This window comes from Ailuropoda melanoleuca, chromosome 14, assembly GCF_002007445.2.
Source record: "Ailuropoda melanoleuca isolate Jingjing chromosome 14, ASM200744v2, whole genome shotgun sequence".
NCBI classification, from domain to species: domain Eukaryota; kingdom Metazoa; phylum Chordata; class Mammalia; order Carnivora; family Ursidae; genus Ailuropoda; species Ailuropoda melanoleuca.
The window spans coordinates 51,999,701-52,011,937 of NC_048231.1; the positions used below are offsets into that span (position 1 = coordinate 51,999,701).

The window sequence follows — 12,237 nt, forward strand, 5'->3', positions numbered from 1 at the left end:
TGGGTGAAAATGAAACACAACACACCAAAACTTATGGGATAGAGCAAAAGTAATTCTCAGAAGAAAATTTATAGATGTAAAGGTTTACATTAAAAAAGAACAAACTTGACTCAATAATCTAAGCTACATTAAGAAACTCAAAACAAGCTTAACAAAATAAATAACAAAGGTGAGAATTTTAATAAGGACTAAGAATAGAAAAACAAGAGAATCAATGAAAGAAAAGTTGGCCTATCAAAATATCAACAAAATTGACAACCATTTAGGCTACACTGACTGTGAAAAAAGAATGAAGATTCAAATTATAAATCCAGAATGTAAGTGGGGACATTACTACCAATCTCACAGAAATAAAAATAATTATAAGAGAACACCATGAACAATTTGTATGCCAACAAATTAGATAACCAAGATGAAACAGACAAAATCCTAGAAACAAACAAACTTTCAACACTGGCTGAAGAAGAAATAGCAAGTCTGAATAGAGTTATAATAAGTACGAAGATTGAATCTAGTATTAAAAAAAATTCCTACAAAGAAAAGTCTAGATCCAGACATTTTTGTTGATCAATTCTGCAAATTTAAAGAATTAATACCAATTATCTTAAACTCTTCTAAAAAATAGAAGAGGAAGGAACACTTCCTAGCTTATTCTATAAGGTCAGGATTTGCAATACCAAAGCCAGACAAGATATAACAAGAAATAAAAACTACAGACCAATATCCTTTATGAATGTTGATGTAAAAATCCTCAACAAAATACAAGCAACCCATCTAGCAGCATATTAAAAGGACTGTATACCTTGTCCAAGTAGGATTTATCTCAAGAATGCAGGGTTAGTTTGATAGGTATATGAAAAGCAATCAGTGTAATACATCATATTAATAGAATGAAAGAAAAAAAGAAAAAACAGTGATCATCTCAATAGATGAAGTAAAAGCTTTTGACAAAGTTGAACACCTTTCCATCATAAAAGCACCCAACAAATTAAGAACAGAGTTTTCTTGAGGCCCATCCATGTTATCAAAAATGACAAGATTTTGAGGGCATAATGCCAAGTGAAATAAGTCAGACAGAGAAAGACAAATACTGTATGATCCCTTTTATATTTGGAATACTTGGAATATATATGTGTGTGTGTACACACACACACACATACACACACACATCCCAGCTCATAGACACAGAGAACAGATTGGTGGTTGCCGAGGTGGGGAATGGGGTACACTGGGGAGAAATGGGTGCACTATGTTTTTCCAGTTTATACAAATTGAATTTTAAAAAGTAAGGAAATAAAAGAATGAAATTTTCTCAAACCAATGAAGGTAATCTGTGAAAAAACCAGATTTAGCATCATACTTCATGATGAAAGACTGAGATTTCCCACTAAGATCAGAAACAAAGCAAGGATCACTGCTCTTGTCTTCTTATTTAATATTTTACCAGAGTTCTAGCCAGAATAATTAAGCAAGAAAAGAGATAAAAGGCACCCAGATTGGGAAGGAAGAAGGAAAATTATCTCCATTCATTGACAGCATGACCTTGTATGTAGAAATACTAAAGAATTAACACAAATAAAATCAAACTATTAGTGTAAATGAGTTCAGCAAAACTGCAGAATACAAGATCAGCATAGAAATATCAGTTGTATTTCTGTATACAAGTAGTGATCCAAAAATGAAATTAAGAAAACAATTCCATTTGGCATAATATCAACAAGAATAATATTTAGGAATAAAATTAATCTAGGAAGTATAAGACTTGTACACGAAAAACTATAGAACAGTGTTAAAAGAAATTTTAAATTATAGAAAACCTACATAAATAGAATAATAATCTATTTTCATGGACTAGGAAAGTGTAATATTATTAAGATGGCAATCCATCTCAAATTGATCCACATATTTAATGCAATCCCTATCAAAATTCCAACTACCATTTCCCCCCCCAGAGATAGGAAAACTGACCCTAAAAATCATATGGAAATTAGGGAACCCCAAATAATCAAAGTTATTTGGAAAAAAATGTTGATGGACTCTCATTTTTCCAATTTCAAATCTTAAAACAAAGCTACAGTAATCAAAACACTGTGTTACTAGCATAAGGATAGACATAGATCAAAAGAACAGAATTAAGAGTCTGGAAAAAAACATATATCTATGGTCAATTTTCAACCATGGTGTCAAGACCATTCACTGGGGAAAGAGTAGTCTTTTTCACCGAATGATGTTGAGATACTGGACAGCCACATACAAAAGAATGAACTTGTCTACTCCTACCTCGTATCATATACCAAAAATAACTCAAAATGGAGCAAAGACATAAATATAAGAACTAAAACTAAAATTCTTAGAACACATAGGGTTCAAATCCTCATGATCTTAGATTTGACAAAGGATTCTTATATATGACAATAAAAGAAATACATAAACTATACTTCATCATAATTAAAAACCTTTGTGTATTGAAGAACACAATTGAGAAACTGAGAAGACAACCCACAGAAGGGGAAAAAATATTTTCTAATCATACATCTGATAAGAGACTTGTATCTAGAATATGTGAAGAACTCCTACAACTTAACAGTAAAAAGACAACCCAATCAAAAATTGGCAAAGAATCAAAACAGACATTTCTCCAACGATGATATACCAATGGCCAATAAGGCACATGAAAAGATGCTCACCCATCATTAGTTTTCAGGGAAATTAAAATGAAAACCACAATAAGCTACCACTTTATACTAAGAGGATGGATAGAATAATAATTTCTCATTATAACAAGTTTTGGTGAGAATACGGAAAAATCTGAAACCTCACACACTACTGGCGAAAATGTAAAAATGGGGCAGCTGCTTTGGAAAACAGTCTGGAAGTTCTCCAGATGAGTCAACATAAAGTTGCTTTATTACCCACCATATACCCAGAGAAGTATTATCTCTATACATAAGTATAAATGTTTATAGCAGCATTATTCATAATGAGTGAAAGATCTAAGCAACCCAAATGTCTATCAATAAATGAATGGATAAAAAATATGTGGAAATCCATATAAGGAAATGTTATTTGGCCATAAAAAAGAAGTACTGATACCTACTACCATGTTGTATTTTCTTGGATGAACCATGAAAATGTAACGCTAAATGAAATAAACCAGTCACAGAAGGCCACATATTATGTAATTTAATTCACTGAAAGTCCAAAACAGGGAACTCTAAAGAGACAAAGTTGATAAATTATTGCTTAGGACTGGCAGAAAGAAATGGTGGAAGTGCATTTATGGGGACGATAGCCAAAGGGGACGGCCTTTTTTTCAGGTGATGAGAATGTTCTAAACTTGATTGCACTGATGATTGCAAATATCTGGGAATATACTAAAAACCAGTGAATTTTACACTTTATATAAGTGAACTGTATGATATGTGAATTATATCAATAAAGTTTTTTTTTTTTTATAATTAATTTTATTTTATTATATTATGTTAATCACCATACAGTACATCCCCTGATTCTGGATGTAAAGTTTGATGCTTCATTAGTTGCGTATAACACCCAGTGCACCATGCAATATGTGCCCTCCTTACTACCCACCACCAGTCCATCCCCTTCCCCCACCCCCTCCCCTTTGAAGTCCCCAGTTTTTTTTTAAATGAATTTTTTCTCAATTAAAGCAATCTTTTTTCCAAATTTAAACGTTGATTCTACTTATTCTGAAGTCACTTTGCCTATAATCAGTAAAGGAATACAGCCATTCATCATGATTATGATAGATCAATTAGCAATATTCCCTCTTCACTGTTTTGCCTTTTACTATTCCTTTCCCTGGATTAACATTTTCCTCCTTTCTCCTTTCAAAATACTATCCATCCTTCATGATGTAGCTCAAACACCACTTCCTTTCAGAAGGTGTCAACAATTCCCCACAATGGAGCACATTTCTTTCTCTTCTGCATGGTCCTGCCACACGTCTAACACTTAATGCATATTCGTGGCTCTTGTACACATTTCTTTCCCACATTAGGCGGAAATTCCTTTAAGAGCAAAGCAAATTTCATGTATCTCTACCTCCTCCTCAAGGTTGAATGTTCTATCTGACACTCATGATCTTCCACAAATTAAATTAAAGCGATAAAGATAATTCTTCTAAAACCTGTTCCCTTTTTCACCTCCATACAACCTTACCAAAGAAAAAATTCTTTGGAATGGAATGCAATTACACTAAACAACTTGAAGATTGAAAGTTATTTTATTATCCAATCACTGGAGAATTCTTTATTTATTAGATACAGTGGATTGCCCTAAACCTAGTTCACAGGGCCTAAAAGGTTGACTTTTGCCTTTTGTGAGAACCATCTTAGACTTAAGTACTTAACAGAATATTAAATAATCTTCATGATAGAGATATTTCAAAAACTTCAACCAGAAGCACATATTTCAACAAAATGGAAAGACCTCGGTACTCTGTTATGAACACCATTTCCAAAATATTTATGGTCACAACAGTGATACTTTGTGAGAATACAAAATTTTTGGTTCAAAATTACAAGCTACTGTGTGTTACGCTTTGAGAAATAAAAATCTGGGTAGCAACAACATTCGCATTCTTAGTTTACTGTCACTACCTCTCGTTCGATGGTCTTCCTCCTCAGCAGCTTTTTGACACTTGGGAGCTGCTTCTTTAACAACATCGTAGCTTCGTTCATTCTTCTGACTTGCATGATTAAGAAAGATGGAACCTGGAGAGGAAACACTGCTTGAATCAAAAAGAAAGTGTTTGAATTAAACCTCCCTGTTAGAATCTGTCTCCAGTTATGGTAACTCCTTCTGGATGCTCAGTATCCTGGAACCAGGGACTGTGGCACTTGTCCTTGTAAAGTTTAGAGAAAATGATGAGGATCCCTGTTTAAAAGGGAAAACACGCTTAGGAGCAGCCATTAAAGAATGTACAAAGATGCCACAAGCAACCTGGGCTTGGCTTCTCACATTTCCTCCCCGTGACTAAGGGCATGGAGCCTTTATGTTTCCTGGGAGCTGGTGGGCTTCCAAGGAAAACATCACAGTCATCACATTGTTACTCACCTTCCACAGAATTTTCTGGTATTTAAGCATTAGGCGGATGATGTGGGCTGCAGTGTTTGCTAACTGTAATTCTTCATAATCGGAATGTTTGCTTCGACTGAAGAAAAGGTTTGGTGCCATTATAGTAGAAATGTTCCATATACTCATTCGGTTTTTTGATTCATTGGCAATCACTTTATTGAAGAATGTCATGAGGGCCTAACAAGAAACAGCACTGTGTCACAATACTGTAGATTATCAGAAGGCACCACTGATTGCTATCATTCATTTCTATACCCATTCACGGTGCGCCTGGAAAGCTGTCAGAACTACAGAATGGCTAAACGTATAATGTGGCCCCTTTTATTCCTTAAAAGTATTAATGAGAAATGTGAATAGTTTATTGAATTCTCTGCTTCATAAAACTACTTCCATTTTTATGGAGTTTATTATATTGGAGATTCTACAAGTAATAGTTGGCATTTTTTATTTTCTTTATCCAAAACGAGGCTGACAAATATTAAAATTATGTAGTAAACTAGGAGGAGAAAACATTGCATTTTAAATAAACATGAAGTACAAGTTTTGTTTTGAAGGAAGAAAAGGAATCCTAAAAAAACACCCTTAATTTAAAGCATTACCATTTAAACTACTATTTCCTTGGGAAAAGAAAACACATTTAAAACAAAGCAAAGCAAAACAAAACAAAACATGAGTATCTCATTCCTCAGTCCAAATGTAAACTCAATTGAAAATTTTAAAAAATTTTACTTTCTGGGTATCATTTTTCTACTGCTTTTTAGTTTGGGAATATTCAGCCGACCAAAGGGAAATGCTTACAGGCAGCTGTTCTTGGCATTTAAAAAAGAGAGAGATTTGAGAAAGCTTAAAGTTTGGCTAACCCACCAAAGTACAGATGCTTTTCAGAACCTTCTGAAATTCACCAAGAGGGCTGAAGTCTTAAAACAAACAAACAAACAAACAAACAAAAAACTCTTTAAGTTTTCAAGTTTAAATCCTACTATAGTATTTTTAATGAGAAAATGGTTAGCATATAATAGTAATAATAGTCAACATTTATTTGAGGGATTATTGTAAGCCAAACATTCTTAATACTTCATATATATCACCGACTTTATCATCATTACAAACCCTGTGAAGTAGGTTCTATTATTAATACTGTTTGACAGATGAGGAAACTAATGGAAAAGATTCAGGTAGCTTTGCCCAGTGTCAATTAATTAAGTGGCAAAGCCAGGATTTGAACTGAGGAACCTGATTCTCGAGCCAGAGCTCTTGACATCTATAGCACATCAGCTTCAATCTGAGACCCAGTCCAATGCAGAATGGGGAGAAAGCCTGCGCGCATGCGTGTGTGCATGCGTGTGCACATGTGCGTAACATCTCCACCAGTCCCATGATGTTTTTGAGGATCTTCTGTTAGAAAAGTATTGGATTACTTGTTTCTACTGCATCCTTGGTTATAAGAGAGGATGCGTGACGTTCTGAACCAAGTATCTGATACCAGAGGCATCCTTTTTTTCTTCATATATAAAAGAACATTGTTTACAAAAAACCCCCAAAACAAGCTAATAAATTTACAGCTTTTGAAAAATTACTGAATTATACTAGACAGACATTCTTATGCCACATCCAATCCCCATCCTTGGGCTGAGGATATGCTACAATTAACATATATTATAATTGACATAGATGTTTTTATTATGTAGTTGGAAAGGTCCTCACCAGATTGAAATATCTGATGAGAGGCAGCACAAAGAATCGTCTTTGTTTTCAGCATTATGTTTACTGGCCTCAAAATGATGGGCTCTTTCCAACTCATCTTAACTCAATTTCATTTCAAAGATTCCAAACACCTGTTGTAGTTAATAAAAATTTCCTATTGCATACAGAATCATTTTCAAAATAGCAAGAGAACCTCTGGATTTCTGCCAACATACAACAAGGAAATAAATCTGAAATAAGTGGCAGAATATTTGGGAGAATCATGCAATATGGTTCTATCAAATGTTCTATTATATGTTTCATTAACATTCCAAAATCATTTCTCTGAGCCTAATTTTCCTAACCTGTAAAATGAGAAGATCCTACCAGGTGATTTCTAAAATTCCAAGATTCTAGAGTTCTTTAACTGAATTATCTTTATAAACTGTAAGACACCAACATTTTAGAAGTTTCATTTAAATCAGTGACTTCAAATTTCCTCCCTAAGGATACTCTTCAGATCTTCTGTCACCAGACTGAAGTGAGTAGCTGAGGACCTAAAATTAGAGAGCTTTACATTCTGCAGCTTACATAATGTCGTCTGACATCATCCCATTTGTCTTCCACCTTTGCTTCTCCTCTTGCTGACCCTAGGCCAGTGCCTGGCACTAGACAGATACTCAGTGTATCTCTTAATAGACTGAATGAATTAAACTTAAATGTTCAGAGAAGATTGCAGGGTTGATATTCTTTCCTGTCTTCCTCGGGAGAACAGCAGTAAGAATGGGGAAAGGCAATAATAAGTTGGCAGCATGCTGAGCTGGCTTAGTAAGTTGTCAACTTGGTTTTTATTTTTCCATCTGAGCCATTATGTTTGGCTAAGAAGGGCCAATGGCAGACCATGAGGTTGATACAACATACCTGGGCTGTGTCTCTGTTGGCATCAGGCAGTGCCATGACCATGAGATGTAAAGCTTGAAACTGTACTTTAATGTGAGGCCCTCCTAACAAGAAAACAGAAATAACCACACATTTTGAACAACACTGATGCATTCTGACAGCATTTCTTGCTAACATCTGGTGGCACAGGAGGGCTCCTGACAGCTTTCAGTGGTAAAGACTCAGGTTTTGTGCCCAACGACGTAAATTTGTTAACTTGGACAAGAGCCTCAGTCGATCAACTCCTCTTTCACATCCCATAATGCCACTGTAGAGGCAGGTGGCCAATGAGATCCTCAAAATAATTCTAGATTTGTATAACATTTCCCTTTTCAAAGTACTTCCACAGGTCCTGCTTTACTTGTATGCTATAAACAGAAGGCTTAAAAGCTCAAGTCGACAGAAAAGAAATCTTGTTTCCATATAATGAGGCAGCAAAGTATAATTATTAGAAGCACAGATTCTAGAACCAGGTTCAAATTCTTCATCTACTTTAGTCACTGAGTGACCCCGTGCAGACTATTTAACCCCTCATTGCTACTATTTTGCCATCTGTAAAATGGGAGTAGTCATATCTACCTATCTCCCTGGGTTATTACAAAGACTAAATGAGTTAGTATGTATAGAGTGTTTACATCAGTGCCTGCACATAGTTACCTCTATATGTGTTTTCTCTTGTTGTTATGATTAATGACACTTATTCTAGATCATAAATGGACATTTAAGGAAAGTGACTATAGTTGGATCTTTAGAGATTCTTGAATTTTATTCCTTGAGAATGACAGAAGATGGCGCCAGAGGGCTGGCACTTATACTTGTGTATTAAACTCTGATGACTCCTGTTTTAGGGAAAGAATTTTAGGGATTCCATGTACAACTGGATAATCCATAACCAGCTGTGCTGAAAATGTAGCGTATATCAGAGCATTCCAGACTTTGCTTTGTCTCTCCATATTCTCCTCACAATGGTCTCCTGGTGCGGAGTTCCTGGAGGGAAGCATTATGTTTTAGTGTCCCTGGGGAGTTCTCAACTTGAAGGAAAATCTAGTTATATTCAATGGATGAAAGGCAGTCACTTGCCTGTAAAGTTACTTAGCTTTACAGCAGCGGAAACACTCTTGAGACAAGCTACCAGGTTATAGGAGATTGCACGCATCCTAGTTAGGAGCAGATGACTTCTGTTTATAACCACGTAACAAAGAAATAGTTGGGAGGATTATTTATAGGATTGCATCATGTTGTCTTGGCACAATCCCCATGCGGATTTTTAGAAATTTCTGTCAAATTTGTAAGCAAAAAGGACGCAGGTTCAGGATGTTTTTGAAAATGGCTAATGTACATGGACATGAGTGTACCTAATTAATGGGAGCTATCACGAGCGTATCTCAGTACAAAGCACTGAGGGACAGAATGTACATGGACATGAGTGTACCTGATTAATGGGAGCTATCAGCAGCATATCTTTATTATTTTAATCCATAAACTGCAGGCTATCTATAACTTTCCGATGCAACCAACCCTTTGGCAGAGGGAACAATAGATGCAGATGCAGGCTCTGTACTTCTATCAATTTCAGAGAAATTTTGAACTGAAACTCTAAATTGGCAAATAATCCATTTTCATTTTATTTTGAAAACCTACCCCTCTACCACTTTGTGGCTAATAGTTTCACAGTTAATTCATTACTGCATCCTGGTTAGGATCTTTTCCCCTTGAGGTCATTATTTTCCCAGAAAATTATTCAACTTTTCACGAAAGTATCTAAAGTTTGACTAAGTCTTCTAATTTTATGGGCAATTTTTGGGCGAAGTTTGGAAAGAGAATGTGATCACGCTAAAAGACTCCATTCTCAAACCCCATTTTAGAGCATAAAGATTAGCAGTTTAAACATTCGTATCCACAAAAGGGCCATTTTCCCTGCTGGTAGCAGCCCAGAGCTCTGGGCTTCCTGTGGGGTTGGCTGGTATCAAATCAATCACTCCAACATGGTATTTTTCACTTTCAAAGTCATACAAAGAAATATGGACTCCTCTGTGAATCTTTTCAGGATCTTTTCCAGATTTTCTTCCTTCAATGAAGTGTACTAGCTGCAGTCAGACAGGGAACAATGATGTTAAGGAAACCTAGTTTATTTGTATGACTTTTGAAAATAGGATTCTCTGAACAAGACTGGCATAATTGCATAATTTCATAACACCAAAAAAAATCACAAACAGAAAAAATCTTCTGTGGCACCAATTTGTTTTGATGAATTATTTAGTATATATACCACAGATCAAGGCAAAGTGAACACTTCTCCATCTTCCAGGAGAGCAAACTATACAGAAAATCCTATGCTTTTTGAACTTACAAATTGAAGGGAGGAAGTCCTGCTTCTGGTAAGGCTGAATAAGCTCCTTCCTGACCAACCCTCCTGAAGATAAGTATAAACTCTGGACAAATATAAAAAACAACTATCTAAGGCAGTGGAGAAGTCATAAGAGCAGGCAGATTTAGAAGACTGGACACTTGGAATTAGGGAACGGCACAGGGAGAGTTTGCCACTATTTTGGCTTTCGTCTGTGGTCAAGCCATAGCTGGTATTGCAGGAGGTAGCTAAACTCCAGTCCTTCTGGCCTGAACAACTAAAAGACAGGATTCAAGATGACCACAGCCACTGGGGTACAATGGGAGGAGGCCCTGATTCTGGCATAAAATCTTGGCTAGCTCATGAACGGAAGCATGTGTGGAGTAGCACGGGTAAGGATACATAACTGAACTGACAGTCCAAAAGACCGCTGACAATTTGAGTTCAATTTGCGTTCAAGTAAATTGTTGGCTCAAATACAAACAAACAACAAAAACCAAAACAAAACTCCAACCTCACTCTTTGGAGAAATATTATAGAATGCAGAGTCTCCAAAACACAGTATTTACAACATTCAGGATAGAGTTTAAATTTACTTGACATACAAGAGTGATGCATTCTCAAGGGAAAAGACAATCAACAGAGACCAACCCAGAGATGACCCAGATGTTTGCACTAGCAGACAAGGATTTTGAAGCATCTATCATAACTATGTTCAATGATGTGAAGAAAAATATGCTTATAATGAATGAAAAGATAAGCCATCTCAGCAAATAAATAGAAAATCCTTAAAAAGGAGGCAAGAATATGACAAGGGAGATGAGAATATACAATGGGGAAAAGACAGTCTCTTCAACAAATGGTGTTGGGAAAACTGGACAACCACATGAAGAGGAATGGAACTAGACCGCTGTCTTATACTACATGCAAATAATGAATTCAAAATAGAAAAAAAAATGAACTCAAAATGGATTAAAGACCTAAATGTGAGACCTAAAACCATAAAACTTCTAGAAGAAAACATAAGCAGTAATCTCTGACATCAGCCATAGGAAGATTTTTCTAGATACATCTCCTCAGGCAAGGGAAACAAAAGCAAAATTAAACTATTGGGACCACACCAAAATAAAAAGCTTCTGTACAGTGAAGGAAACCATGAACAAAACAAAAAGGGAATGGGAGAAGATATTTACAAATGATATATCTGAGAAGGGGTTAATATTCAAAATGTATAAACTTAACACCAAAAACCCCAAATAATCTGACATCTGATTTAAAAATTAGTGTAGGACCTGAATAGACATTTTCCCTAAGAAGATAGAGATGGCCAGCAGACACATGAAAAAATACAAATCAAAACCACAATGACATGTTACCTTACACCTGTCAGAAAGACTTAAATAAAAAAAAAACACAAGATGTAACAAGTGTTGGTGAGGATGTGAAGAAAAAGAAATACTTATGCACAGTTGGCGGGAATGCAAATTGGTGCAGCCACTGAGGAAAATCCTATGAAGTTCCTCAAAAAGTTAAAAACATAATTACCATATGATCCAGTAATTCCACTGGAATTCAAAAAGATATAGGCACCCCTATATGTTTACTGCAGCATTATTTACAATAGCCAAGATATGGAAGCAGCCCCAGTATCCACCAACAGATGAATGGATAAGGAAAATAAGGTGTGGAAAAAAATATATAGAAGATGCGGCGTGTGTATGTGTGTGTATACATACATACAATGTACACAACGTGTGTATGTATACGTACACGCACACACATATACATATAATGGAATACTACTCAGCCATAAAAAAACAAAATCTTGCCATTTGCAACAACATGGATGGATCTAGAGGGTGAAAGAAGTGAAAGAAGTCAGTCAGAGAAAGAAAAATGACATAGGATTTTTTTACTCATGTGCAATTTAAGAAACAAATGAACAAACAAAAAGACAAAAAAACCAGACTCTTAAATATATAAAGAACAACCTGGTGGTTGCCAGAGGGGAGGTGGGAGGGGGTGGGTGAGAAAGATAAAGGGGATTAAGAGTACACTTATCATGATGAGCACTGAAAAATGTATCAAATTATTGAATCATCATATTGTACACCTAAAACTAATATAACACTGTATGTAAATTATATTTCAATTAAAAAAAAAAGCAC

The 12,237-nt window shown here is 35.5% G+C and overlaps 1 protein-coding gene across 7 annotated transcripts in view; it reads right to left on the reverse strand.

Moving 5' to 3' along the window:
- ARHGAP28 (Rho GTPase activating protein 28) overlaps positions 1 to 12,237 on the reverse strand; it is a 198,384-nt gene that overhangs the window by 23,310 nt on the left and 162,837 nt on the right. For all 7 annotated transcript variants that reach the window (XM_019802526.2, XM_019802528.2, XM_019802529.2 and 4 more), the window contains 3 exons: positions 7,705 to 7,787; positions 5,080 to 5,277; positions 4,623 to 4,736 (listed from right to left, as the gene is read on the reverse strand). In XM_019802526.2, the coding sequence (XP_019658085.1) occupies positions 4,623 to 4,736; positions 5,080 to 5,277; positions 7,705 to 7,787 (395 nt within the window). The remainder of the gene's footprint in view (positions 1 to 4,622; positions 4,737 to 5,079; positions 5,278 to 7,704; positions 7,788 to 12,237) is intronic.